Source organism: Clupea harengus, chromosome 19 (genome assembly GCF_900700415.2).
Source record: "Clupea harengus chromosome 19, Ch_v2.0.2, whole genome shotgun sequence".
NCBI lineage: Eukaryota > Metazoa > Chordata > Actinopteri > Clupeiformes > Clupeidae > Clupea > Clupea harengus.
In genome coordinates, this window is record NC_045170.1 from 8,739,350 (window position 1) to 8,764,349 (window position 25,000).

The following is a 25,000-nucleotide window of genomic DNA, read 5'->3' on the forward strand; positions in this document are numbered from 1 at the left end:
AAGACTCAAGAGCACTCTCCTTATTTATAGTCGTCCGACCAACCTCAGCAGGAGGTGTGTAGGGTGTGTGTTGGGATGGAAACACTGATTTTTGAAGATGTTTTTTTTTGGTGGGGGTTGTGGTTGGGGTGTGTTGGTGGCCTTGATGGCTTTCAAACGCCATTTCAGATTTTTGTGACAAGTCCACTCTGAGCAGAAAAACCAGGGTGCTGACTCTCCTTCAGGGCTCTTGATGGCACCTTCAGGGGTTTAAAGCAGAACCTTCACAGGATCTTCACACACACTTTAGGGCTATATGAAGACAAGCTGAAGCAGCTACTGTGTGGATTGGTCCGAGGTGGTAACTAAAAAAAGGTTCCTAGAACCTTTAACTAACTCGCACTGTGGCCCTCGCAGCTCAAAGCATTCACCCACTAGTCTTCAGCCTGATGGATGCATTTTCCTGACCACGACTGTCCGTAATCACACAAATCTTTCCGGATTCACAACTGAACGCCACTCCACTCCACCGTCTGCCTCTGTGCGGACGAAGGCTGGCCGTGCTGGGATGGTCCCGGCCCGAGTCCACGAGAGCATATCCCTGCATCTATAAATAATGAGGATTTAAGGGCACGCGGGCATAAACAGCATCCATCACCTACCATTGCCAGACTCACGGATTAGGGCCGCCAGAGCCATAGAAGGTTAAAGGCAGGGGAGATTCCCAGGCCGCTGGCCTGGACATTAATACACAGAAGCACGGGGCGAAGGCATGTGGGGGTTAGGGTTGAGAAAAAGATGAAGGGGACAGGAGAGGCAAAACAAAAATGCCCCAAAGCAGAAACCCCAAACGCATGAGGAGGGAAAATGAGGGGAAATTGAGAATGAATTGAAGGTAAATAACGGGGAAACAAACGCCGTCTCCCGTCGAGTCGGCCGGTCCGTCTCCGCGAGACGCTGTCCAAACAAACGGCAGAGACAACAAGAAAAACAACAAAACAATCGGCCGAAGCGGGGGGCGAAAGTGAGGTGGCTAAAGTAAAGATGCTAATGCTCGCAAAGTTGTCAAGTCGCTGTAATTAACAGAGGGGCCTTATGTGCTGATGGCTCGGCCGACTCGGGGAAAAGAGCTCATCTGCAGGTAATATGAAAGCGTGCAGCTGCCACCCCAGAGGAAATCGATGATCTCCGCGGGGCTGGGGAGGAGGGAGGGGGTGGGTGGGAGCTCCTATCCCCCGTGGGATCATGATTGCAGCATAATTTTCTTTAAAAGCACAAACAATGCATTATTAAACACACGACCAGCACAGCAAGCACTAAAGGCATTTCGCGCACACGCAATACCTCTGTTTGAGAGAGTGTGTGAGTGTGTGTGTGCGAGAGAGAGAGAGAGAGAGAGTGTGGAATGTGTTTTTTATTTATATATTTATTAACTAGGAGTCCAGTGAGGTGTGTAGCACTCTGAGCCGTTGAGATCCTGGTTCGGACCGGAGTTATTTGCGGATCCCATTTGAGATTTGGGCACGAAGCTCAAACATGACCAAAACTACAGCAAACACATACAAAATAAACACACACTCACACAGCTGTAATTGAAATAGGACCGCGACTCAACCTCTTATGTCCACCACATAACATCTACTCTCTCCCTCTTTCTCTCTAACACTCTGTTTCTCTTTTTGGCTCTCTCACTCTGTCATTGCATCCCTTACTCTCAGTTTTATCTCAATCTATTTATTCTTTTAGCCTGACGCTCTTTCTCCAGTGGAGACATTTCCTGAGCTCTATTCTGGTAAGACCGCCACTCTCGGGAGAATGCGGAGAAATGTAGAGAAATTCAGGACACAATAGAATAGAGGAAACAGCCAACCGAGTATATTTTATTGCTTTCCCATATGTGTGTATTATGTAAATACTGTATATGGGTATATATGTAAGTAAGTGAGTGAGTGAGTGAGTGAGTGAGTGAGTGAGTGTGTGTGTGTGTGTGTGTGTGTGTGTGTGTGTGTGTGTGTGTGTGTGTGTGTGTGTGTGTGTGTGTGTGTGTGTGTGTGTGTGTGCGTGTAAATCTTTTCATTTGTGAATGTGTTAGTGCATATGTGTGTGCACGTATCAATCTATGCATAATGTGAGTGTGTGTGTGTGTGTCTGAGTGAATGTGCCGGTGAGTGTGTACATTTTCACGTCTGTGTATAAATGCGCTCGCACTGTGAACCTTTACTCTGAGTGTTTTGCGTGGCTGTTCTTCGGTGCTTGTCTGCGGGGAGCTTAGCACCGGCTGGCACCACCAGAGGCCCAATTTAGTGCGGGGGAGCGGAGCAGGGGGGCCTCAGTGCGGAGGGCACGGCCCACGCGGCTACGCTGCTCTAGACATACGGAGATGTTTGCTATACTCTAAATGGCCCAGGTCAAAGGTTGCAACTACCAGGCAAACTTGATCCCATTGAATCCTAGGCATCCGTCACTGTTTCTACAGCCCACGCAGAGACACACACACACATGTTCAGCTACACACACACACACACACACACACACACACACACACACACACATGAACAGACACATGTGCAGGCACACACACACACACACATGGACAGACACACACGACACATGTGCACACACACACACACACACACACATACACACACAACACATTTGCAGGCACACACTCACACACAAACATGACACATGTGCAGGCACACACACATGGATAGACACACACCACACATGTGCAGGCGCACACACATGGAAAGACACATAAGGACAGACTCTGTAAGATGCAAGCACACACTTACACAACCAGGTCTGAGTATCAATGGATACAAACATTCATGCTTCACACTAAAAACTCCTCCCCCACACACACATGCTGCTCTCTACGTAACCATAATCAGGTGAAATCTAACACACACACACACATACACACACACACACACACGTGCACACGTGCACACACACACACACACTCACACACTCTTACACACACACACACACACACACACACACACACACACACACACACACGCACACACGCACACACACACACGCAAACACACACACACATTACCAAACTTAGCACTGGCTCCAGGAAACATTGAGGTGTTAAACAAAAGTGGGTGACAGAAGAGGTCTCGGGTCCTCCTCCTCCACCGCCCATAAACCATTCAGGTTCAATCCATTCTGACGTCTCCCTGCACCTTAGCAGCCAGTGAAACCATAGACATATATACAGTCTATGAGTGAAACTACCACAGAGAGAATTCACAGGGGGTGGGGGTTGGGGGGGATTTGCGGAAGAGCCCCAGGGACGTAAGTAGCCACAGAAGGCCATCACACCCCACTGCCCAGTAGCCAGTAATACACATCAAAGGTCACTGTCCCCACCCCATGCATTTCCTAATCCCCAACCACCCCCCACTTGAACATTAGAATATGTTTCTTTAAGCTCTTTTATGTGACAGGAGACTGGGCCTCCAGTGCTGTTCTCAGGGCAGTTCTGCTGGCCTCACTGTGAAACAGAACAGCCACCAGGCAGCTTCCAGGAACAGCACTTCATTGAGCCACTTAAACATCAAGATGTCAGGCTTACTCTTGAACTCAAATGCAGTTTGGATAAACTCACTGTATATTTGGCTCGGCTCTCCAGGCTCTCTGAAATGTATTGTAAAGCTTTACTTAAGCACCCGACTGATCCAGGAATTTATAGTTCAGAACAGATTCACAATGTGACTACTGAAGCAGATTCTGGCAGGACAACTAAATGTGCGGTTAGCTGACTTGTTTGAATTACCACATTTATTTATCGACATCTCAGCATTACATATGATTCCAGCAGCTCCTGTGTACTAATACTGTACATACTACCGGTATACAGTACATCAACTACACTGTGTTTCAAGCCACATGGCCGGTGCTTTACAGTACTTTAACACTAACATCATTTGCTCATACTGTCACTGTCACTTGATGTCCCCAGTTGGCCATACTACTCCTGCTACCTGCTGTGTACTGAAGACATTCACCACGACACGGCGCCTGTTGCTCTCTTGCTGTCAGCGTTTGCTGTGGTGAGATTATCACCTGTCCAGAGATGACAGCATGTCTCCGGGCTGATTGATCACCTCTCCCAAGCCTCTACAACCCCACTGTACTCAGTCTGTGGGACGTACGAGGCTTTTCTTGCTGATTTTTTTCCCTTTATAAATTACTGTATATTATCATCATCCTTTACACCCATGTGGCGTGTAGGGCCAACACTATGGACTTCCACCTCTCCCTATCGGTTGATGTGGTTGTCCTTTGTGTTAGTTTCCGTAGCAATATTTACTGAGGTAGGGTTTCTGGCCCCACGCACATTACCAGAGCCCTGTTAGCAGGCATGACCCGTTACCACGACGAGGACGTAGGACTTGTTTTTACTGTATATGTTACATACTAATTCCTCTTTTTGCAAAAAGGAAACTGTGATGGAATTTGAGCCGTGCATGTGTGTGTTCTGTTCATTTCTCTAATTATTCCTTTTTGCAATATGTGCAAAGGAACCCAATGTGAAAATCGCTCGCGTTATCTTGGTTTCGAAAAGTATTGTCTTTTCAATATATCCAAGATGTCAGGGTGACTCTCTGTAAAATAGCAGCTCCTCCTACGTGCGTGGTTGAAAAGAGAATGAGACAAAATTCAGTACCGTGGACAGCGCATGCTTGTAAACATCAAACCATCTGTAGCGAAAACAATGGGCCTCATACGCCGACGTAGTAACAAACAAACCACCATCACCTGTAAACAATTACCGCACACACCTGCAATCAGTTATGCCTCCTCACAGCAACTTTTAAAAGAAAGTGCTTATCACCACAAAGGCCTCACAGCTCAAGTCAGTGGAAAACCTATGACTCCCAAATCTGTTGTGACCACCACAATATTCCGTTTTGTGCTGTTTACATGCTGACAGGGACTGGGCACGTTTGCAGCGCAACCATAACACACACACCCTTGGTCCCTGTGCCCGCTCTGAAAGTTCAGATGATCCAGCCCAATGTGACTGCCACAAAGACCAGGGTGTTTATTCTCTCCTGCGTCTCAGACCAAGGCCACAGCACAACCATAACACACACCCTTGGCATAGGTCCCTGTGTCTCTCCCTGCGTCTCAGACCAAGTCCACAGCGCAACCTAGTAGATGGGAATGACAGATTTCCAATGCAGTATGTAATGTTATTATGTAATTAATGTAATTAAATCTGATTGTTGGTGCACATACATCTATCTGCAAGTGTAAGATTTGACATATGTGGTGCCTGGTGTTAGAGAGCCAGATATGACTTTGGCAGTTGGCGTCAAGAGAATAAGTCTGAAGATTATTAGTTGATATTTGGCATTGGATTGATCTGAAATTTGTCACAAGGGTGAATTTTGTTCCAGCCAACAACATTTACAATTCCTGTGTTGAGCTTAAATAGGCGCTCCCAGTTTGATTTCCGCCTTCAGTTGGTATTTGATTGATTTATATATTTTAAAGAAGGTAAAACCACTAATCATCCCCACTCCGTGTCCCCCACCGTCGCCCCCAGATGTATATAGTAGCACACCTCAGGCTCTGTGAGACCAGCGCTAGCGCAGGGCCACGCAGTGCTACATAAATAATCTCACTAACTACCATTCACATAGACAAGCTAACGCTAACATGCCCTGAAGTCATATTTAGAAATCAGTTCAGAATGGAAAGCCTGACCTAAGATAACTTCGACACTGAGTTATTATTATTATTATTATTATATAGCCAAGTTATTATTACCCACAATGAGTATCAATGGATACAAACATTCATGCTTCACACTAAAAACTCCTCCCCCACACACATGCTGCTCTCTACGTAACCATAATCAGGTTAAATCTAACACACACACACACACACATACACACACACACACACACACGTGCCCACCTCTTCAGCTCGTGGTGTGAAAGCAGCAGCCTAATGACCTCTGAAACGTGAGAGCTCCCTTCTGTCACACGCAACTTAACAGGTAACAGCTGTAGAACAACTACTAGTAGCAATGTCAACTCGTTCTGAGAACACACCTCACCGGGTCGGCATGGCACCCATACAAACGTGAATACACACAGATACACACACACACACAATTACACACAGAATACACACGGATACACACACAAATAAACACAGAATACACACCGATACACACACACAAATACACACACAGATACACACACAAATACACACAGATACACACACAGTCCAACTCACAGTCATTTGCCAATACTCAAAAAAGGCTAACACTCAAAAAAGAGAAACTTTGCTCTGAATGCTATGGCCATGAAATGCAGTAATCATGAAAAAAAAATCCCACCTCCTAGTTAATTACCATCTTTGTTTTTGGCTTTCTCTTTTGTTTTATCTTTTTGCCTTCGCAGCCAGCCCATTCAATTACCAGACGTGTGCATGAGACGAGTGAAATGATTCATTTCAAATTTAAAAGGCCACTTGTGTGGGGATGCTTCTGTTACAAATGTCCAGTTTGGGCGCCATGATGGATAGCAATAGGGGGAACAAAAGGTCAGTTCAAATTGTGTACTTGTCAGAAAACTGTGTGTGTTTGTGTCAGCCCATTCATGTGTGTGTGTGTGTGTGCGTGTGTAACTGTGTGTGTGCGTGTGTAACTGTGTGTGTGTGTGTGTGACTGTGTGTGTGTGTTTGTGTGTGTGCCTGCGTGTGTGTGTGTCTGTGTGTTTGTGTGAGTGTGTGTGTGTGTGTGTGTATGAGTGTGTGAGTGTGTGCACGTGCATAAGCATCTGTGTGTCCCTCTACAACCCTCTGGAGGGAATGACTGGGGACACCGGATAAAGGGGAAAAGCGGGGGTGGACAGCTGTCACTGTCACAGACACAGCGGTGTGAGACCCCGACCACTGACGTCCAACACGTCCCTGTCCCTGGATGACGACTAACGGACCAACTGTCCCGCTGCGCTGTAAATTTCAAAAAGGGGGAAAACAAAACTCCGCATTCACACCAGGGGGTCTCCCTGTCCTCACGTCCCCCACCAGAGCGGTCACCGACGCCGCTCGCGGCCCACCGGGACTTCAGAGCGTCCTCGTTAGGCTCTGGGAAAACAGGGGGACTCCGTGGGACTTTGAAGTTCCTGTTTGGTCCGGATCCGTCAGTGGAAGATGGCAGAGACGGCAGGACTCGACCCCCCAGCTCTTGAGCCTCACGTCCCCAAGTCCACGCGGTTAAGACTTTTAAAACCCCTGAGCTGAGGGAGAGAGTTCTCCACCACAAGGATAATATTTACCCGGTCTAAAAATCATCCCAGGTCATTAATCACTGCCCACCACTCTCGAGCTCTTTTAGCTCAGCTTACACAGGCCAGTATTCCCTTACACAATGTCAGATTGGTGCCGTTCCTTTTTTGGGGGGGTGGGAGGGGGGCTCTTTTTATTAAACCCTCTAAAACGGGTTTCCAGCTAATGCCTTATAAACCTCCAACTTAACTTTTCTTTCATTTTTTTTCACAACAAGGAGTAAATTCAAAGGAACTCCCAAACTTCAGATAGGATCAGGAAGCAGGCTTTGGGAAGTGGAAGGCAAGAAGGGGGCCCTGCTGGGAGATCAATGCTACTTTGATGATGATGACGGAGAAAACCCAGTGCAGGGGAACACAACACTGGTTTACAGTGAGATCCATTAGGACAGAGGCTGTTCTACGTAGATGAATGGCACTTTGGGTCCTGGACACAGCTGATAAGCTCTCTAAGAGCGGAGCCACTGCAGAGGAATGGAGCCGTAGCCTCACACTCGCACCTCAACCTACAACGGTGGCTTATTATGACTTGGTGGCAACGAGGGGGTTCTAATAGGTTAGTCCGCAATTTATAACCCCCCTTAATCCCATCCCCCCACCCGATTAAAAACCTCCATGCATAACAGTTATGAGAAAAAAAATGACCCAGCGTCCCTCCCCTGCTCTGGCCCTCTACTTGCAGTCATAACACCCTAGAGCTGTGGATCATTCTGTGGTATTCTTTTCACGCGTATTTATTCCATCCAGATATTGTTCACTCACACTCACTCAGACACTCAGGTTCCTGTGTGAGGCTCTGGAACCCATTAAAGCATTCAAATGACATAGATTTACTTTAGCTGGTAGAGACACATCCTGATGGTCATAACTCAAGACAAACAGTGGTCTATTATGACTGTAACAGGAAGCAAAGCAATGAGGTCGTGGAGCATCACTTTACACTCATGGCTGTGAGAGGCTGACCCTCATGACAGGACATCATCCCTACGTACAGTCTGTCAAAATAGTATTGTTATCAAGACATTTGTCATACAAACTAAATGTGAAATATTCCCTTTAATTAATTTCCAAATAGCCATAATAATCGATATTACTTTGATTTATGCAATAGCAGTATCAACTGAGTTTACATGGGTGCGGAATTCATACTGTTCTGAAATGTGTGACCATGTGTGAGTTTTACTTAGAGCGAGAGAGAGAGAGAGAGAGACATTTTCAGGTCAAGTTTAAGTCTTGTAGACTGTACTATCATCCTGAAGAAACACCACCTCAAAAAACAAACAAACATGGAAAATAAAGGGGAATGTAGAGAGTGACTGCAGGTGCTCTCTTTGTTCTTCTTTGCACTAATTAATGAAACTGTCATTCTGTTTTGTGGTTCTGATTGCTAATACAACTGAAATATTGTTGCACCTTGCTGTGGGGGTAGTTGTGAGAATAAATGTTAAATGCTGATTCAAATATTAAATGCCACGCACCAGCCATTTTTTGAACAAGTCTTCAATGTGACAATTTGTCACAGCTGCAATTCATTAAACAGAAAAGTGATGTAAGGTTTGTTCTGTCACATCAAGCTCTCATTAAACAAAGCATGCAAACAAAAACACAATTTACTTCAAAAACATAGCTCAGGAAACTCTTATTCAACACTTTTTAGACATACATTATTCAGTGCACCTGTCACACTGCGCAGCTGGAGCTGGAGAAACAGAGAGACCGTCACCAACTCCCAAATAAGCTGCATCTGTAAATAGGGTTCACATTTGGATAACCGCTGTTGGTGATATTTGTGGATGAATGGTGTGTTGCAAAGTTTATCGGATGTGACCGCCGTTAAGCAAGCCGCAACACAAGTATGTTTTAATGAACACCTACATAATTAAATTATGGTTGTCACCTCAAAGTGTCCAACAGCATTTATTTCAGTGCTATGGACACAAAAGTGACAAACCAATGTTGTGGTTATGCGCAAAGTCACTGCGTTTTCTACTTAAAAAGAAAGATGTGTAAAATTACACATCACATCACAAATTAAAAAGTTTAAATATCAGTATAGTTATTCCAATAAGATCATTATAACCCTACATTTAGGTCTACAAAAAGCATTCGTAGGTTATGCGTCATGATTTCAACGCTTAGCCATCATAAAGTTACGCCAATTTGTTATGGCCATTGCAAAATACCATTTGCGAAATACTATGTACGCTTATATAAATTCACAGTCAGATATATGTATTTATGTTTAACTCTTTTCTCCATCATATAGCCTAATTCAGAGATATTTGTGACACTTTTCACAATTTTCACAGAAATGTCTTTCACAGTGCACCTGGAGCCGGGAGTGACTCCTTTGAACACTGAAACTGAGCATCACGCTGGATAGATAACTTGCATGGATAATTTGTGCAACTAGCAGAACTTTACATTGCACGTTTAACTAACCACTGGGTCTGCAGGGTCACAGTGCAAACTTGTATAGGTTTGACGAGGAGACCAATACACAGTGTCCTTTTGCTTAAGTTTAAGGAAAGGTGGTGACAGGCAGGTGCGTAAAATGTAAATCTACTCACATGAATGCGTGGTAGATGAAGGCCCATCCTCGTGGTCGCTCCAACACGTTATACAGACAATTTTGAAACTTTCTGTAGCTTTTGTTGGAAGCTGCCGTGCTTGTTCGTGGCCCAGGAGGACCGGGCAGTGGGGTCCCCAGTAGCCCCGTGCGATGAGAGGGGTGTCCCCGTTCCGGAGTGGACGGTTCACTTCTCTCGGTATGAACCGCCGTGAGAGCAACAAACTCAACCCGCCTATCGTCAGTGGGAGCAGCTGGAGCCAGCATCCTGATGCCACCGTTATTGGAAGGGCTTCCCAACATTATTAGAATGATAAAAGTACATCTCATCAAATATAATGTTCCGTCTATAAAATGTCCAATGCGTTATTTAATTATTATCCAATGCAACTGAAACGCAACCAAAGTCATTGTTGACGGACTTAATCGAGTTGCCTATGATAGCAAATGGTAAACTAATGAGAGTAGAATATTGCAACGCAATAGCTTTAAGCGCTGAGGTTTTGGCAGCACAACACAGATCGGTTCGTCTGTGGGCCACCTATCTCGCCACCAAATCCCCCCCGTTTAAATAAACAAACAAATCATGACCTGAGCCGCATGAGAAAAGTCGTCCAGCGACAAACATGGTTGAAACAAAACTACCGTCCGATTTCAAAGTTATCAGAGCGGTCTCGCTGAAGTGGCAATCTTTAAGACTTCTGACCCTTTGTAACAAGAAAGAGTACCAGTGTTATTGATTTTAGTTAATTTTAGCTCATCGTCACGGAAAGCCCACCACATGTCCGACCCACGTATCACTAAAAGAGCTCATAATATTGTTTTACAACCTTAATAATCACGTCTAAATTACGAGCACCAACTTGAGATAAGAACATTTTCAGAACGCTTAATCTTTATGAGGCAATCAACGCAACGATGCTACCAGAGCAAATTCTTAAGTTTTCTAAAAACTATGATAAGTTGTTGACTTGCCACAGAATCGTTATCCATTCGTACCCCTTTTAATACATTTTCATGATAAGACACATGTTTGCGAAAGACATGCCCTCTCGGTCCTCTTCCCCTGCCCCTTCAAATGTGCTTCGCTGATCAGGATCCTTCGGGGAGGAGCAGTGAGGTCCTTGAAAAATAAAGAATCATTGGCAGTCCCCAGATTCGATCATCTCGAGACACGCTCTCATCTGTGGCTTATTTGCATGAACCGTAACCCCCAAGTCATGGCAGATAAGAAAGAACGGATAAGTTCACCGCTCGAATGCTTCGCTACGGACGGGCGCACCAAATAGGACCGCTAAGCAAAGTAGCCTCTGAGCGTGAGGAACTGAGAGGGAGCGCGCAAGAGGCAACGGGAGAGGGAGGGATACCAAGCAAGCACTGTGTGGCTCTAGAAGTTAGTTGTCCGTTGGCGTGTGGTTATTTAATATTTATTTAATATGAGTTACTTACACTTTAGTAGTAAAGTATTTGAATTCATGTTGATTAATGAGTCATCACGACGGTAAAACATATTACCCCTAACTACTTGATATCCAATAGTTGTTTTGGATTCTTCCAAACATAACACATGTGAAAGTCCCACCAGTGGCCACATTAGATTATGAATGTAATGGCTCCACAACAAATAAATATGGTCAGGATCAATGTTAAGCCTACATCGTTAATGTGTGGATCATCCAGGCACAGATGCGCGAGCTTGGGCCCGAACACGGTACCAAAGAGGGTTGTGGAACAGCACGCGTCGATGCCCAGTGCCTGAGTCATCGGGAGGAAGACAACCGAGCCCACATGGGCAGCTGCCGCAATGACGCAATACAAAAATCCAGCTTTTTTTAGTCAGCACATCAATAATATCACTCCAGTGTAATGGAAATACCATAAAAAAAATATGTATTTATTTTTTAAGTACGATCATCCATTCAGACATGCTTCACTATGACTGTCATTATGGTGGACTGCCATACCTCGAGACTTCAGATATGTATTTGAGGTATGTCCATACTGGACTGTGTCTGATTATGTACGTTTTTCCTCTGATGGAAGCTGACAGTTCTAGTATTTGTTACTTAACTCACTTTACACAGCTAAACTCCACCATTGGTCTGATCTGCTTTACACAGGCCTAGTGAACATGTAACATTATATCTCCTGACACAACTTTTTGAACTTTTCGAACTATTTAACACCAGCTTGGACAAAGAAAACAGGGTCATTCGATTGGGAAGAATGGTGAAACTGAATAAACAACGCCCAGAGTAGACGCAGACGCAGGCTCTCCCAATGGGACATTGCCTGTATACTGGTTTGTACACAGAGCTCAAGATGAAGTGCAATGTGTCTACAATGGAAGTGTTTCGATAACTTCCTTCACCGTCATCACTTCCTTCCTACTTTTTTTTTTTTTAGAATTATGAAGATTACAACAGACGCCTTGACACAACCGACACAGATCCAGAATAATGCTCACAGGCAGAATACCACCACGTTGCTTTTAAATCACTAGAGCTCAGGCAGTTCCATGCAGTTGTGTGTCAGTCGAGTCAAGGTGTCTGTTGTAATCATCATAATTCCTAAAAAAAAAAATTAGGACGGGAATGAAAGTGATTCATTCTGCTTGGGAGCGCTGTGCTGTTGGCTCAGGTTGGCTCTGCAGCGCCGCTCTGTCGTCATGCTGCTGGAGGAAGGGCTGTAGGTGACAGGAGGCGCGCTGGCCCACACTGGAGTGAGTGCGAGACACAGGCGGTGGATCTGATGACTATAAACAACTGGCAAATGTCAGGGGCAAAGAAAAAGCGCACACACAAGCACAAGCATAGGCAGACATGCAAACACACATGCACAGACACACACATGCACGCACGCACACACAGACACACACACCCACACACACACAGACACACACATGCGCACACACGCACACACGCCCATACACACGCACACGCACACACATGCACACACACACACACGCACGCGCACACACACACGCACGCACACACACACACACGCACCCACACACAGAGATTCAGTTCCTCAATCTTACAACTCTTATAAAAAAAAATCTTATAAAAAAAACCTACATTACATTACGCACACATGCTCTCATACAGTCACTGATGATGAAAACACACATGCACACACGATTAGTCTCGATAAAAAATAAGCCTGCGCTCTCAGAAGTTCATGCACTGTAGAAGCACAAGAGGCATCATCGGAACACATGGGGCGACCAGCATATTCTTCCCCACTTCCTGCTCACATGACGGGAATTATGAGTCGAGAACAAAGGAGGCCAAATGTCACGAGGTAAACCTCTGCTTGCTCTTTCTTTCACCCACTCACTCCCTTTCACTCAGTCACACACTCACACTCTCTCTCTCTCTCTCTCTGTCTTACTCTCTCTCCCTCTGGTATTCTCTCCCTCTGGTATTCTCTCCCTGGCATTCTCTCTCTCTCTCTCTCTCACACACTCACACACTCATACAAACACACTCCTACGTACACACACACTGCTCCCACATTCTCTCACACCCCGCAGACCCTGCTGTTGAGCTCCTGGATGGTGGGACGGTCGCACGGGGACCTGCCAAGGACTTAAAATACCCCACACATCAGTAGCGGTCAGCCCTCAACCCTTTGTTTCCACTGGGCATGCTCGGGCCCTTCAGCCTCTGGCGTAATGGCTTTCCCATACCACCCTTGTGTTCAGACTCCTCCACCCGCTCTCGTTTCTTTCCTCCTTTCTCACTCTTTCCCTTTTCACTGTTGATCTTCTGTCCTCCATTCTCATTCTTCCCCTTTTTACTGTTGATCTTCTTTCCTACGGGGTCCTGTGCTATGTACCTATGGTTGAGGGGACCAACTAACTCAATTAATTTGGCTCTATAAAGACACTGGACATATAATTCACAACACGTTTGATGTTTGATCTTCCACCAAGGCATTCAATGTTGACAGTTGTGAGACCTACTCTTTACTTTTTAATGACTTGCACACCTTATGTGTGGACTTTTTTCAGGCAACAAATGGGGCAAAAATGAAGTAGCAACAAAGAAGAAATAACAGGACATTATTTTGTTCATCAAAATGATTTGGTTGAAGTTCCTCCTCTCAGTTTGCCATTTTCCATTGATATTCAAAGATGTAATTTAGAAGATGAAATGATTCATAACTACATTATATTTGTCCTGATTGTAGAGACATATTTCACGGTCCATTTCCAAAAGCTCTAAACACAAATGCATAACTGCACACTCATCGTCACAAACTTCAACATTCCTTGTCAAAACCACTCCACTCAAAACCATGTAATCTTACATCTAAAACTAACTTTGCCTTCAGAAATCCAAATTGAATTGAATTGAATTGAAAACAAAAGCAACAACATACACTACAAAGTAGCCATCACACACTGGTGAAATTAATTCAAAACACTATTGTAAAAATCTGTAACGGCACTGAGTAATTGCACTTATGGTTTCCCCCCAGAACAACCTCTTCACATGACGAACACAATATAAAGACAGAACACATGTACACATTTTAAAAAGTTTGAATTCCTCAATGTACTGTAATACTGTAAAATAAACTGAATATCAGTCAAAAAAGTTAAAATATTCCACTGTTTGTAGTTGTGGGAAATGGGTCTTTTTGGAAGATGACGTCATGGTTTGGGATGTTTAGTTAATAAACCCAGTTAGTGTGTAAGCGATCAAGAAAAACTGAAATAATTACTTCTACCATGTCAGCTTGAGCCTCCTGGTGTCTCTTATTCCTCAAAATATACGCTAGCCTATACGGTCCTTTTTCAATAATAAATGTATAATAATAATAATTAAAATATACACTAGCCTATATGGTTCATTTTCAATGTGCAACACAGCACAGCATGTAAATTAGGCCTATTCTTCCTGTGTCTATGTTTTTTGAACAGAACTAAATTGTGCACGGAATTGTACACGGATACAAGACAACATCAGTGCTAACTGCTTTTCACAGTGTTTCCTGAGTGGGAATGGAAATTGGATATAACAGTGGTGCATGATTTTAATACCGGTGTCATGGTAAGATTTGTGTGGTAAAAGATGTCATTGAGTTACGTACATTACGTATTTGTGTGGTAAACTGCACTGCCTGCTTGTAGGAAAAAATTCTGCAAGAATTTTTTTTTTTTAAAAGCTCTTTAAATAGCAATAAGTTCTTCATGGAACCATTCCCATACCAAACCCCCCCTGCATCAGGATAAAGACAAAGATATGAGCTCAGAGTTAAAACACTAGGGATTCACTTTTCAACGGCAAAGCCAAAGAACATTCGCAATGCTATACTTTACCCTCTTTCCTCTCTGAATTAATGTGTAGATGTTTACAGATGAAAGGCACATTATTACATCACAGCTTACGGGATATGCGTGGATGCCACACACACACACACACACACACACACACACACACACACACACACACACACACACACACACACACACACACACACACACACACACACACACACACACACACTCGTTCTGGCTGAATGAGGAGCATTGAGTCTCCCGCTGCATGAGAAATGTGTGGGTGAGTGGGTGTTGAAGACTCACGTTCCCCACCAATGAAAGGACCTTTTGTGGCTCTGTCCCTCTCTTCCCTTCACTAAATAAAACTGTGGCCAGGCCAGGCACCAGAACCTGGAGTCCCACCGCTGGAAAGGCGGTCATAAAAAAGGGACGGGTTTCCAAACAGACAGAGGGCTGGGATTGCGATGGTGGGGGTGGCATTCTGGCTTTTTTTGGAAAAACTTGTCTTGGCAGAGGTCTCCTTACTAAATTTGACTCTCTCTCTCTCACACTCACACTCACACACACACACACACACACACACACACACACACACACACACACACACACACACACACACACACAGGCACACACACACACACACACACACACACGTTCCGTATCCCTTCTGCCTGGCTACCAAGCAGTGTGAGCCACACGGAGAGAGGCAGAATAAACGGGCCCTCACATTCTGCACGTTCCCGTGTGGAGTCCAGGACCTGGGCCGTCCATTGGGAGGCCTCTCCCCTCTGTACAGACGTCCGCCATCCACACAGGACACATCCCAGCTCCAGGTGCGGACTGGCCATTGAGGGAAGTTCGTGAGTTTTCCCATGGGCAGGTCTTCAGACCTTTGGGAAGTAAAATGGTAATCGAATTTCGAATGTAAATGGGTAAAGTAAACATGTAAATTTGTTCAATTGATTGACTTTGCCTTTTTTGAAATAATTAAATTAAATTAAATTAAATTAAATTGAATTAAATTAAATTCGATTTATATAGCACCATAACAATACAATTGTCTCAAGGCGCTTTACAGAGCCCAGAGCCTGAACCCCCTTAGGAGAAAAAACTCCCTGTTAGTCAGGAAGGAATCTTAAGCAGAACCACGACACATAAGGGGGGACCCATCTGCTTGAGGTTGGCCGGGTGGAGATAGGAAGGGAGGGATGGGGGAGGGTTGTATGGCAGAAGGGGAAGGGAAACAACAAGTGTTGTGCACAGCCTGCATTTGGTAGATGTACATAATATACAGTACTGTGCAAAAGTTTTAGGCAGGTGTGAAAAAATGCTGTAAACTAAGAATGCTTTGAAAAGTATAAACAATAATTCTTTATTTTTATCAATTTACAAAATGCAAAGTGAGTGAAGAAAAGAAAAATCTAAATCAAATCAATATTTGGCGTTACTACCCTTTGCCTTCAAACTACCATCAATTCTTATTGGTACACTTGCACAAAGTCAGGGGTTTTGTATGATTATAGTGCGGTGTAAGATCAACCAATTATACCAAACAGGTGCTAATGATCATCAATTTCACATGTAGGTTGAAATACAGTCAGTAACTGAAACAAAAACAGCTGTGTAGGAGGCTTAAAACTGGGTGAGGAACAGCCAAACTCTGCTACCAAGGTGAGGTTGTGGAAGACAGTTTCATGTCACAGGTCATACATGGCAAGACTGAGCACAGCAACAAGACACAACGTAGTTATACTGCATCAGCAAGGTCTCTCCCAGACAAAGATTTCAAAGGAGACAGGGGTTTCCAGATGTGCTGTTCAAGCTCTTTTGAAGAAGCACAAAGAAACGGGCAACGTTGAGGATCGTAGACGCAGTGGTCGGCCAAGGAAACTTAATGCAGCTGATGAAAAACACATCAAGCTTATTTCCCTTCGAAATCGGAAGATGTCCAGCAGTGCCATTAGCTCTGAACTTGCAGAAACCAGTGGGACCCAGGTACACCCATCTACTGTCCGGAGAAGTCTGGCCAGAAGTGGTCTTCATGGAAGAGTTGCAGCCAAAAAGCCATCCCCCGACATGGAAACAAGGCCAAGTGACTCAACTATGCACAAAAACATAGGAACTGGGGTGCAGAAACATGGCAGCAGGTGCTCTGGACTGATGAGTCAAAATTTGAAATATTTGGCTGTAGAAGAAGGCAGTTTGTTCCCCAAGGGCTGGAGAGCGGTACAATAATGAGTGTTTGCAGGCAACAGTGAAGCATGGTGGAGGTTCCTTGCAAGTTTGGGGCTGCATTTCTGTTGTTTGGAACAACCTACCAGCCGAAAATGAAAATAAACTGTTAACACTTTCATTTTTGAAAGCATTCTTAGTTTACAGCATTTTTTCACACCTGCCTAAAACTTTTGCACAGTACTGTATATACAGACATCCGGTGGTAAATGCATGATATAAACAAGACCAGTTTAGTGGGTATACACTGTGCTCATAGGGTTACTGTTACAGGGGTAAGGGGGGTAGGGACAGAGAAACATGTCGGTGGTGGCAATAATATATATTGTATATAAATGTTAGCATAGGGTATGGGGTAGAGTAAGTGTACGGCAGTCCGGTGGTGGTGGGTGCAATTTGCAGAGGGTTTCTACAGGTGGATCGGGTGAAGAGACTACAGCAGCGTCCCATAGCGAAGATAGTCTAGACAATGGGCTGCTTATTTCTATTTAGGCCTACTAGTCAATTATTTTTCTTATTTTAGCCTATTAGGCATAAAATATTTGAAAGCCAGCCCATCAGTAATGATGATGTCTGTTAATACTTCCTGTACAACTCTAAACAAACAGGTGAAACTGGTACTGAAAAAGAAAGGGAGAGGAAGGAGCAGGAACTGTCAGAGATTCAATGTCATAGCCAAACACAAACAATGCAAATAACATATTGTGTTTTTTTAATGTATGATTCGTTGTTCAATAAACATGTGTCGGTTCAGATTTGGCGTATCAAATTGGGGCCACCTTACAGCAAATTCCCAGCCTGTTTTTTGTTGCCAGTCCACCTTTGTCTTGTGATCTGGCAACCTCTAGGCCCCGTTCTGGCAACCTCTAGGCCCCGTTCTCACTGTGTGTGTAAGAATAGAGAGAGGGAAAGAAAGAAAGATAGAGAGAAATGTACTGAGAGAGTCAGAGGAGAGGGGACAAAGAGAGAACTGGAAAAAAAAAGAAAGTGAGGGATAGAGGGACAGAGAGAGAGATATATATAGAGGGAACTCACAGCCAAGTGGCGATCAACAAAAAGACCAGAAAAAAGGGGCAGAGCGAGAGAGAGATTCCTGGAGAGGTTTCCCTATACTCCCTAGATGCAGACCTACATAGACAGCTGTGAAACACAGTTCAGACACAGGCCCAATCCCACCTCACACATTAACTCACAAATGAAGACACACACAGAAGGTGAGGAGGTTCCATCCAATTTGCAATGCCAATTTTCACCATTCAAATTCGGAAGTCGCATAAAATCTTCGAACAAGTCGAACAAGAAATCGATTCGCTAGAGGTGTGTGGATTAACTCCCAATTCGCAGTAGGATTGGTGGAAATGGGTTTATTCGCATGAATCATATTTGTTGCGTTTTTATTAAGTGTTTCAGTTGAAGTTGCCCTAACAACCTCAAATTCTGAACCCACGGTCATTCACAACTCCTCACTTGATTAGAAGCCCTTACAGACTGCCAATTTGATACAACCTGAAGGTGTCCGTCAGTATGAGGCGAAAAAGACACCACAGGCCTGATCCCAAATGTTGATAATAGACCAAACAGATCCACAAACGGTAAACGTGCTGGTCTATTATAAAATACAATTATTTGCTTTATATAGGCCTACAGAACGATTGCATTAAAAGTACAAGCCCTCAACGAAAATGGGAGAAGTTCAAAATTACAGCCCACACAACAACTGGCCTCATCACAAGTGGGCAACCCATGCGTCTGTGAAGATAGGCTGTTCCTTGATCTCACTATACCTACGCAGTAGCCAAGATAAATACTCAGAGTTCAATCCTATTCATGCTTGGATTAAGCGCAAACATTCTCACAATCCTCACATTTCACTAATTAGATGAAGCAAGTCAAGGTCCGTTTTCATTAATACGTTAATTGTTCAGCATTTAAGTCGATTAACGTGGCACCATGTCCACAACTGAAGGCCAGACAGATATCGCTGAAGAGGTGACTAGAGTTCACCTGGAATCCAGTTTATACAATCAAGGCTCGGTCAAGACTTGATCCGACGGGCGAATTTTAACGGGCCACGCATTAATCTGACGCTAATCCATGAAAAATAACTCAAATCTACTAATCTGATAAAACGGTCGTTTAATTTGAAAGCTAGATCAGTTTATGATTTACACAATTTCGTAAGGCCATCACCGTAGGCCATTTACTCTTCGAAGTAGGCTATTTGGCCTTTTGCTTTCTGGCAGTAATTCCTCAAGATGAGGGAATTTGCCTTGACTCACCCTGCACATAATTTGCAGTTCCTGTGTAATTACGTCTTCCTTTCAAGATTTAGGTCGGATAAGGAATGCACTCTGATCTCAAGAAAGCTTAGCGGGCTCCAATAGACTGAAACTCGTGATTGTATTATTGTTCCACGATCACTTTATGTAATTTTAGCACCAGCAATGAGAGCTCATATTTGTCAACACAAGTAGACGGTTTCACATTTAAGGTTTACCACATCACAAAAGCAGCCTATATTTCTAACACAATTTAGGTAAACTATGTTTCAGCACATTATTGCTCACAATGTTCACAAGCATACTACAGTCCCCGCCTAGTGGTTGACTTGTGTACATGATTTTGAAACAATTCATTCCCTAATTACGGATGGAGAATAGACTGGCGAATCAACATGTCCAGTAATCTTTTTAAAAACATGAAAAGTGCTCAAGTTTCGTTAGGGTTTCACTTTTTTATTTTCCCACATTTCAAAGTTTGTTTACAAAAACAACAAAAAATAAAAACGAAAAAATAAAATTTGTACCTAGTTGCATATCATGCTGGCAGTTGTAACTACATGCAAAATACCAATAGTAAGACCAACAATGAATGTAGGTAACAACAATAATAATAATAATGATAATAATAATAATAATAGGGACAATAATAATAATATTAATCATAATAATAATAATACCTCAAGTGAAAAACGAAAGGGCATTCATTTTTTAAAATCTACTTGACAATTAGGCTGTCTTGTATTAAAAAGGAGTATAAAAGAGCCTCTTGCTCCCTGAAGAAATGTAGTTTTGTACAGGGGGATGACACAAAAACAAGGACAGAGAGGATAGAACAGTTCTGGTGCAGAACAATTCATTCAAAAAAAATAAGGAGAAACAAAAGGGGGGGGGGGGGGCGGTGAAGATGAGGACATTTCTCAATACGGCACAATATCCAACAGGGGAAAACAAAACCAAAAAATAAAAACAAACAAACAAAAACACACACAGAGCAAACCCCTCCACACACAGACACATTATCGAGGCCTGCTTAATGTGTGCAAAATTCCAACATCAAAAACCCTTGACATCAATTTCACAATGCTTGACACCATCAAAACAAACTAAATTCCCAAATGAAAACTTATCAAAATAACGAAAGTAAGTACATCTTCTGGAGCTGATCCAGCGGTTTTGAGTTTGTATTACAATGTTATTGTACAGTGATGTGTGTGTGTGTGTGTGTGTGTACGTGCATGCGCGTGCATGCGCGCGCGTGTGTGTGTGTGTGTGTGTGTGTGTGCGCGCGTGTGTGTGTGTGTGCGTGTAGTCTATGGCTTTGTTTGTCGTTTTATTACTTCGTTTTCTAAACTTGTTAGGCTACACATAAGATGTCATGATTCTCCTCTCTGTTTAAACTCGTGGCCGTATGGACAGCAGGGTCTCCTTCGCTCAGGGCTGAAGGAGAACGACTGGAAGCCCTTTCACTAGAACACCAAACGCATCACAGAAGGGCAGAGGTCAAGCAGCGAGGAGAGAATGCAACTAGCTGAGGATGACGTCATGAAGGAAGAGGGGGAAAAAGCAAGAGAAAAGGCAAGTGAGATGGATATTAAAGAAATTAGGACCCAAATGCCAGCCGGTTATAGAGGAGAAACCAAATGAAAGCGAATGAGAGAACCAGAGCGGAAAGAGGGAAAGAAAGTGCAAGACAGAGAACCCATATCTGAGGGGTTGGGCCGGCTGTGACGAGTCATAAAGCCAGGGCACCCTGTAGCGGGTCAGACCAACTGGTGAACTGAGAGTTAAAAAGGTCAGACTGCGCCTCAGCCATCGGCACCTCCTTGGACTTCTACCAGAGGAGAAGGAAGAACAGGGTTCTACCAGGGGAGAAGGGTGAACAGGGTTCTACCAGAGGAGAAGGAAGAACAGGGTTCTACCAGAGGAGAAGGGTGAACAGGGTTCTACCAGAGGAGAAGGGAGAGCAGGGTTCTACCAGAGGAGAAGGGAGAGCAGGGTTCTACCAGAGGAGAAGGAAGAACAGGGTTCTACCAGAGGAGAAGGGAGAACAGGGGAGCCAGGAGGCTGACTGCAGGCTCAGGCCCTGGGGTTGGTTCTCACTGAGCACTGGTTGTCAGGAGAGGAAGTGGCTCTTTACAGAGAAGCACAGGAACAGGAAAAGAGGGGGAAGGATGAGGATGATGATGATGATGATGATGATGATGGGCTTCTGGATGTGTTTGGGGGCTGGGTGGATGGTAAGAGAGGGGTGATATGGGGTGGGTTGACGTAGTTGCCCCCCCGGATATCGGGGCATCGTGGGTATTGCGTTGTAGCGGGACGAGGAGGATACCCCCCTCGTCTCATCACCCGGGGCCGTGGAGGCGGTGCTGGAGGGAAGGGGGGGCGGGGCTCAGTCCGCGCTGACCTGCGTGGTCACCTGGCCGTCTGCCGTCTGATTGGTGGACTGGATGAACATGGGCTGGCTCAGCTCCTGTCCTGCTGGCATCGTGACCTGCTGGATCTGATACAACTGCTGTAGAGGCAGAGAGAGAGAGAAAAGAAAGAAAGGGAAGGAGTAGAGAGAGGGAGAGAGAAAGAAAGAAAGAAAGAAAGAAAGAAAAGTACAGAGGGGGCGAGGGATGAAAGAGCACGAGAGAGAGAGAGAGAGAAAGAAAGAAAGAACGAAAGAAAGAAAGAAAGAAAGAAAGGGAAGGAGTAGAGAGAGGGAGGGAGGGATTTGCACGGGGGATAGAAACCAAAAGAAGAGATAGAAAGGGATGTAGGAGGGAAAAGCGGAACAGAAAGATTAACGATCACAAAAAAAAAAGACAATAGAAAATATTGAGCTCGTCACAGAGACGCGTTGGAAAATATATTTTATTGTGCAACTCACTTTGCTTAGCTTTGCCATTAACAGGAGCATTGCTCTCTTTTACGTCTGCGAGACTGAGCATCTCTGTGAGCACTAACGACATTAAAGGCAGGAGGGGCCAGTGGGTCTTACCTGTCCGTCTGTAAACTGGTTGAACTGCTGCTGGCCTTGCTGCACATCCGCCTGTGTGATCTGAAGAAGAGACTGGGGTGTAAGGGCACCATTACCAACACTGACAATCACCACATTCATTTGAGCAATTGTTTGGTCACCACTACTTACATGGTGGAAGAAGGAAAAAACAACAACAAACAAAGATATAGTTTTACTATTTGTTATACTTGTTTTGTTTTGAATTACCGGTATATATTTATTATGTATATGTATGTATTTCTTCTCCCTTTCTTTTTGAGAATTAGTTTAATAAAAAAAAAACATTAAATGTCGTGACTATATTTTCCCTGATTTATTTCCATCTTTAACACTTTGATTATAATAAATGTGGGGATGAACCAACCCCAGCTACTGCAGCTTCTCACATTAACAATATACCCAATATACCTATCAACACTCAAATGACCATAACCTAAATGACTACTTGAAGGAGATAGATAATATGGACATCGCCAGAAAAGTTCAAACAAATCACCTTCACAAAAGTGACATTTAACACAAGTGACTCAATTTGGCAGAGCAACGCACACTTTCACCAAAGATAGGCTCTAATAGCAGCAAATATCGATGTAAATCCAACATTAGCTAGCCCATATGTTACAGCCTTGAAAAGTACTACAATATCAATACCATGCTGAGAAAGTAACTTTATAAGTAATGTTAAATTTCATAACATATTCTAATGTCATCATTAGCCTAATTATCTTGAGCACACTGCAGGGGATAGTTAACTTGTATCTGCTTTAACCTTAACCCAGGTAACGGTCTGCAGTCTACCTAAAGTAACTTCATCACTTGATTGACTATTCGATATGATCGAAGATGACATCACTTTGGAACTAGCTAGGAGGGAGGGGTAAGATAGTGCGCATCAGTTGGTTGCAATCTGCAACCTCACCGCCAGATGCCACTAAAAACTACACACTGTACCTTTAAGAATAAGTGTATACTGAATTCAACTATTGCCCACCACATACTTTCCTTAGGTGACTTTTCAAAGTTGTATGCACTATTTGACAATTCTAGAGAAGGATATGGACAAGTGTTGCATACCTGCTGAGCGTTTGTAGCAAGCGTCTGTAATTGCCCTTGAACGACCTGCGTGCCCGACACTGGCTGAGCCAAGCGGATGTACTGGAGCTGGCCTCCACTCAGCTGTACCTGCACATCGCCACCAGACGGGGGAGACAAAGGACCATTCAAAGGTCACACACATAAGCTCCTTACAGAGGTTTTAACAGCTGCCTTGGCAATTAAGATGTGAAGACAACGCAGAACTGGGCAACTGGATAACTTTGAAACGTTCAAGATGGAAACCCAGGCATCTGCGGACATTTCACACTCACACCACAGATGAAATTGTACATTATACCTTTACTCTTGAAATCGTACAGAAAGCTTTTTTTTTTGCATTTTGCAATTTGAATGTCCTAATGCAAGGAATATACCCCAATCTTCTGTTCAGTAATAATATCGGACTTCCCAAGTTGCACTCTTTCCTTACCGGTATCTGCTGGATCTCTCCTGTGTTGGTGATGATCTGCTGCATGACCTGCATGGTCTGTCCTCCCGCCTGCACCTGCTGTGTCTGCTGCTGCCCCTGCGCCTGCACTATCTGCAGCTGCTGGCCCTCACCCACCTGCATGGTCACCGGAGCACTCTGCAGGGGGGAGAGAGAGAGAGACGAGAGAGAGAGAGAGAGACAGAGAGACAGAGAGAGAGAGAGAGAGAGAAACAGAGTGGGAAACATAAAAATAAAAACAGAAGTTAGGGAGATAGAAATGCAATTCATTCTAGACATTGTATTAGCACTTCCACTTTATTCCAGCACAGACAGACACCTCGCCACAAAACTGAACAACATCCCACTCCGGCAGAGGAGCTCAGCTTTAACCGTAGGGGTTAAGAGGTGGGGGGGGGGGGGGGCGCACCTAAGCATGGGGCCTAAGCATGGGGCCCATGTTCGGGACCAGCGGACTGGACGGGTGATACCCAATCGCCTCTGTTGAGGAACAGTAAGAGGATCTGAGCCATCAGAGCAGCGCCGGGGGTTTGATGCTCAGTGGGAGAGGGGTCAAGCTCAGCATGTAGCCGCTGAGTGCTACAGCGATGGGGGACGGAGATAGGGGCCTGAGATAGGGGCCGGAGAGAGGGGCCGGAGACCAGTGCTGCCAAAGCTTGGGCCCCGAGTGTTGTGGCACTCAGACACTTCAGACATTTCAAAGACATTTCATGACTGCTAGAACATTACACATGAATAATATAATGACACACTGGTAAAGGCCACCAACATCAGTT

General features: G+C 44.3%; 2 protein-coding genes across 7 annotated transcripts in view; both read right to left on the reverse strand.

Moving 5' to 3' along the window:
• Positions 1-11,223, reverse strand: part of LOC105904915 (potassium voltage-gated channel subfamily KQT member 4) — a 72,075-nt gene extending 60,852 nt beyond the window's left edge. The window contains exon 1 of the mRNA XM_031585976.2: positions 9,872-11,223. Within this exon, the coding sequence (XP_031441836.1) occupies positions 9,872-10,200 (329 nt within the window). The 5' untranslated portion in view covers positions 10,201-11,223. The remainder of the gene's footprint in view (positions 1-9,871) is intronic.
• A 9,710-nt stretch (positions 11,224-20,933) lies between these two features.
• Positions 20,934-25,000, reverse strand: part of nfyc (nuclear transcription factor Y, gamma) — a 27,883-nt gene continuing 23,816 nt past the window's right edge. For 4 of the 6 annotated variants that reach the window (XM_031586041.2, XM_031586038.2, XM_031586040.2 and 1 more), the window contains exons 8-11: positions 24,207-24,362; positions 23,756-23,863; positions 22,661-22,732; positions 20,934-22,189 (exon numbers count right to left, since the gene is read on the reverse strand). In XM_031586041.2, coding sequence (XP_031441901.1) covers positions 22,067-22,189; positions 22,661-22,732; positions 23,756-23,863; positions 24,207-24,362 — 459 coding nt within the window. In that variant the 3' untranslated portion in view covers positions 20,934-22,066. The remainder of the gene's footprint in view (positions 22,190-22,660; positions 22,733-23,755; positions 23,864-24,206; positions 24,363-25,000) is intronic. The other 2 variants (XM_031586042.2, XM_031586044.2) reach the window with 2 other exon arrangements.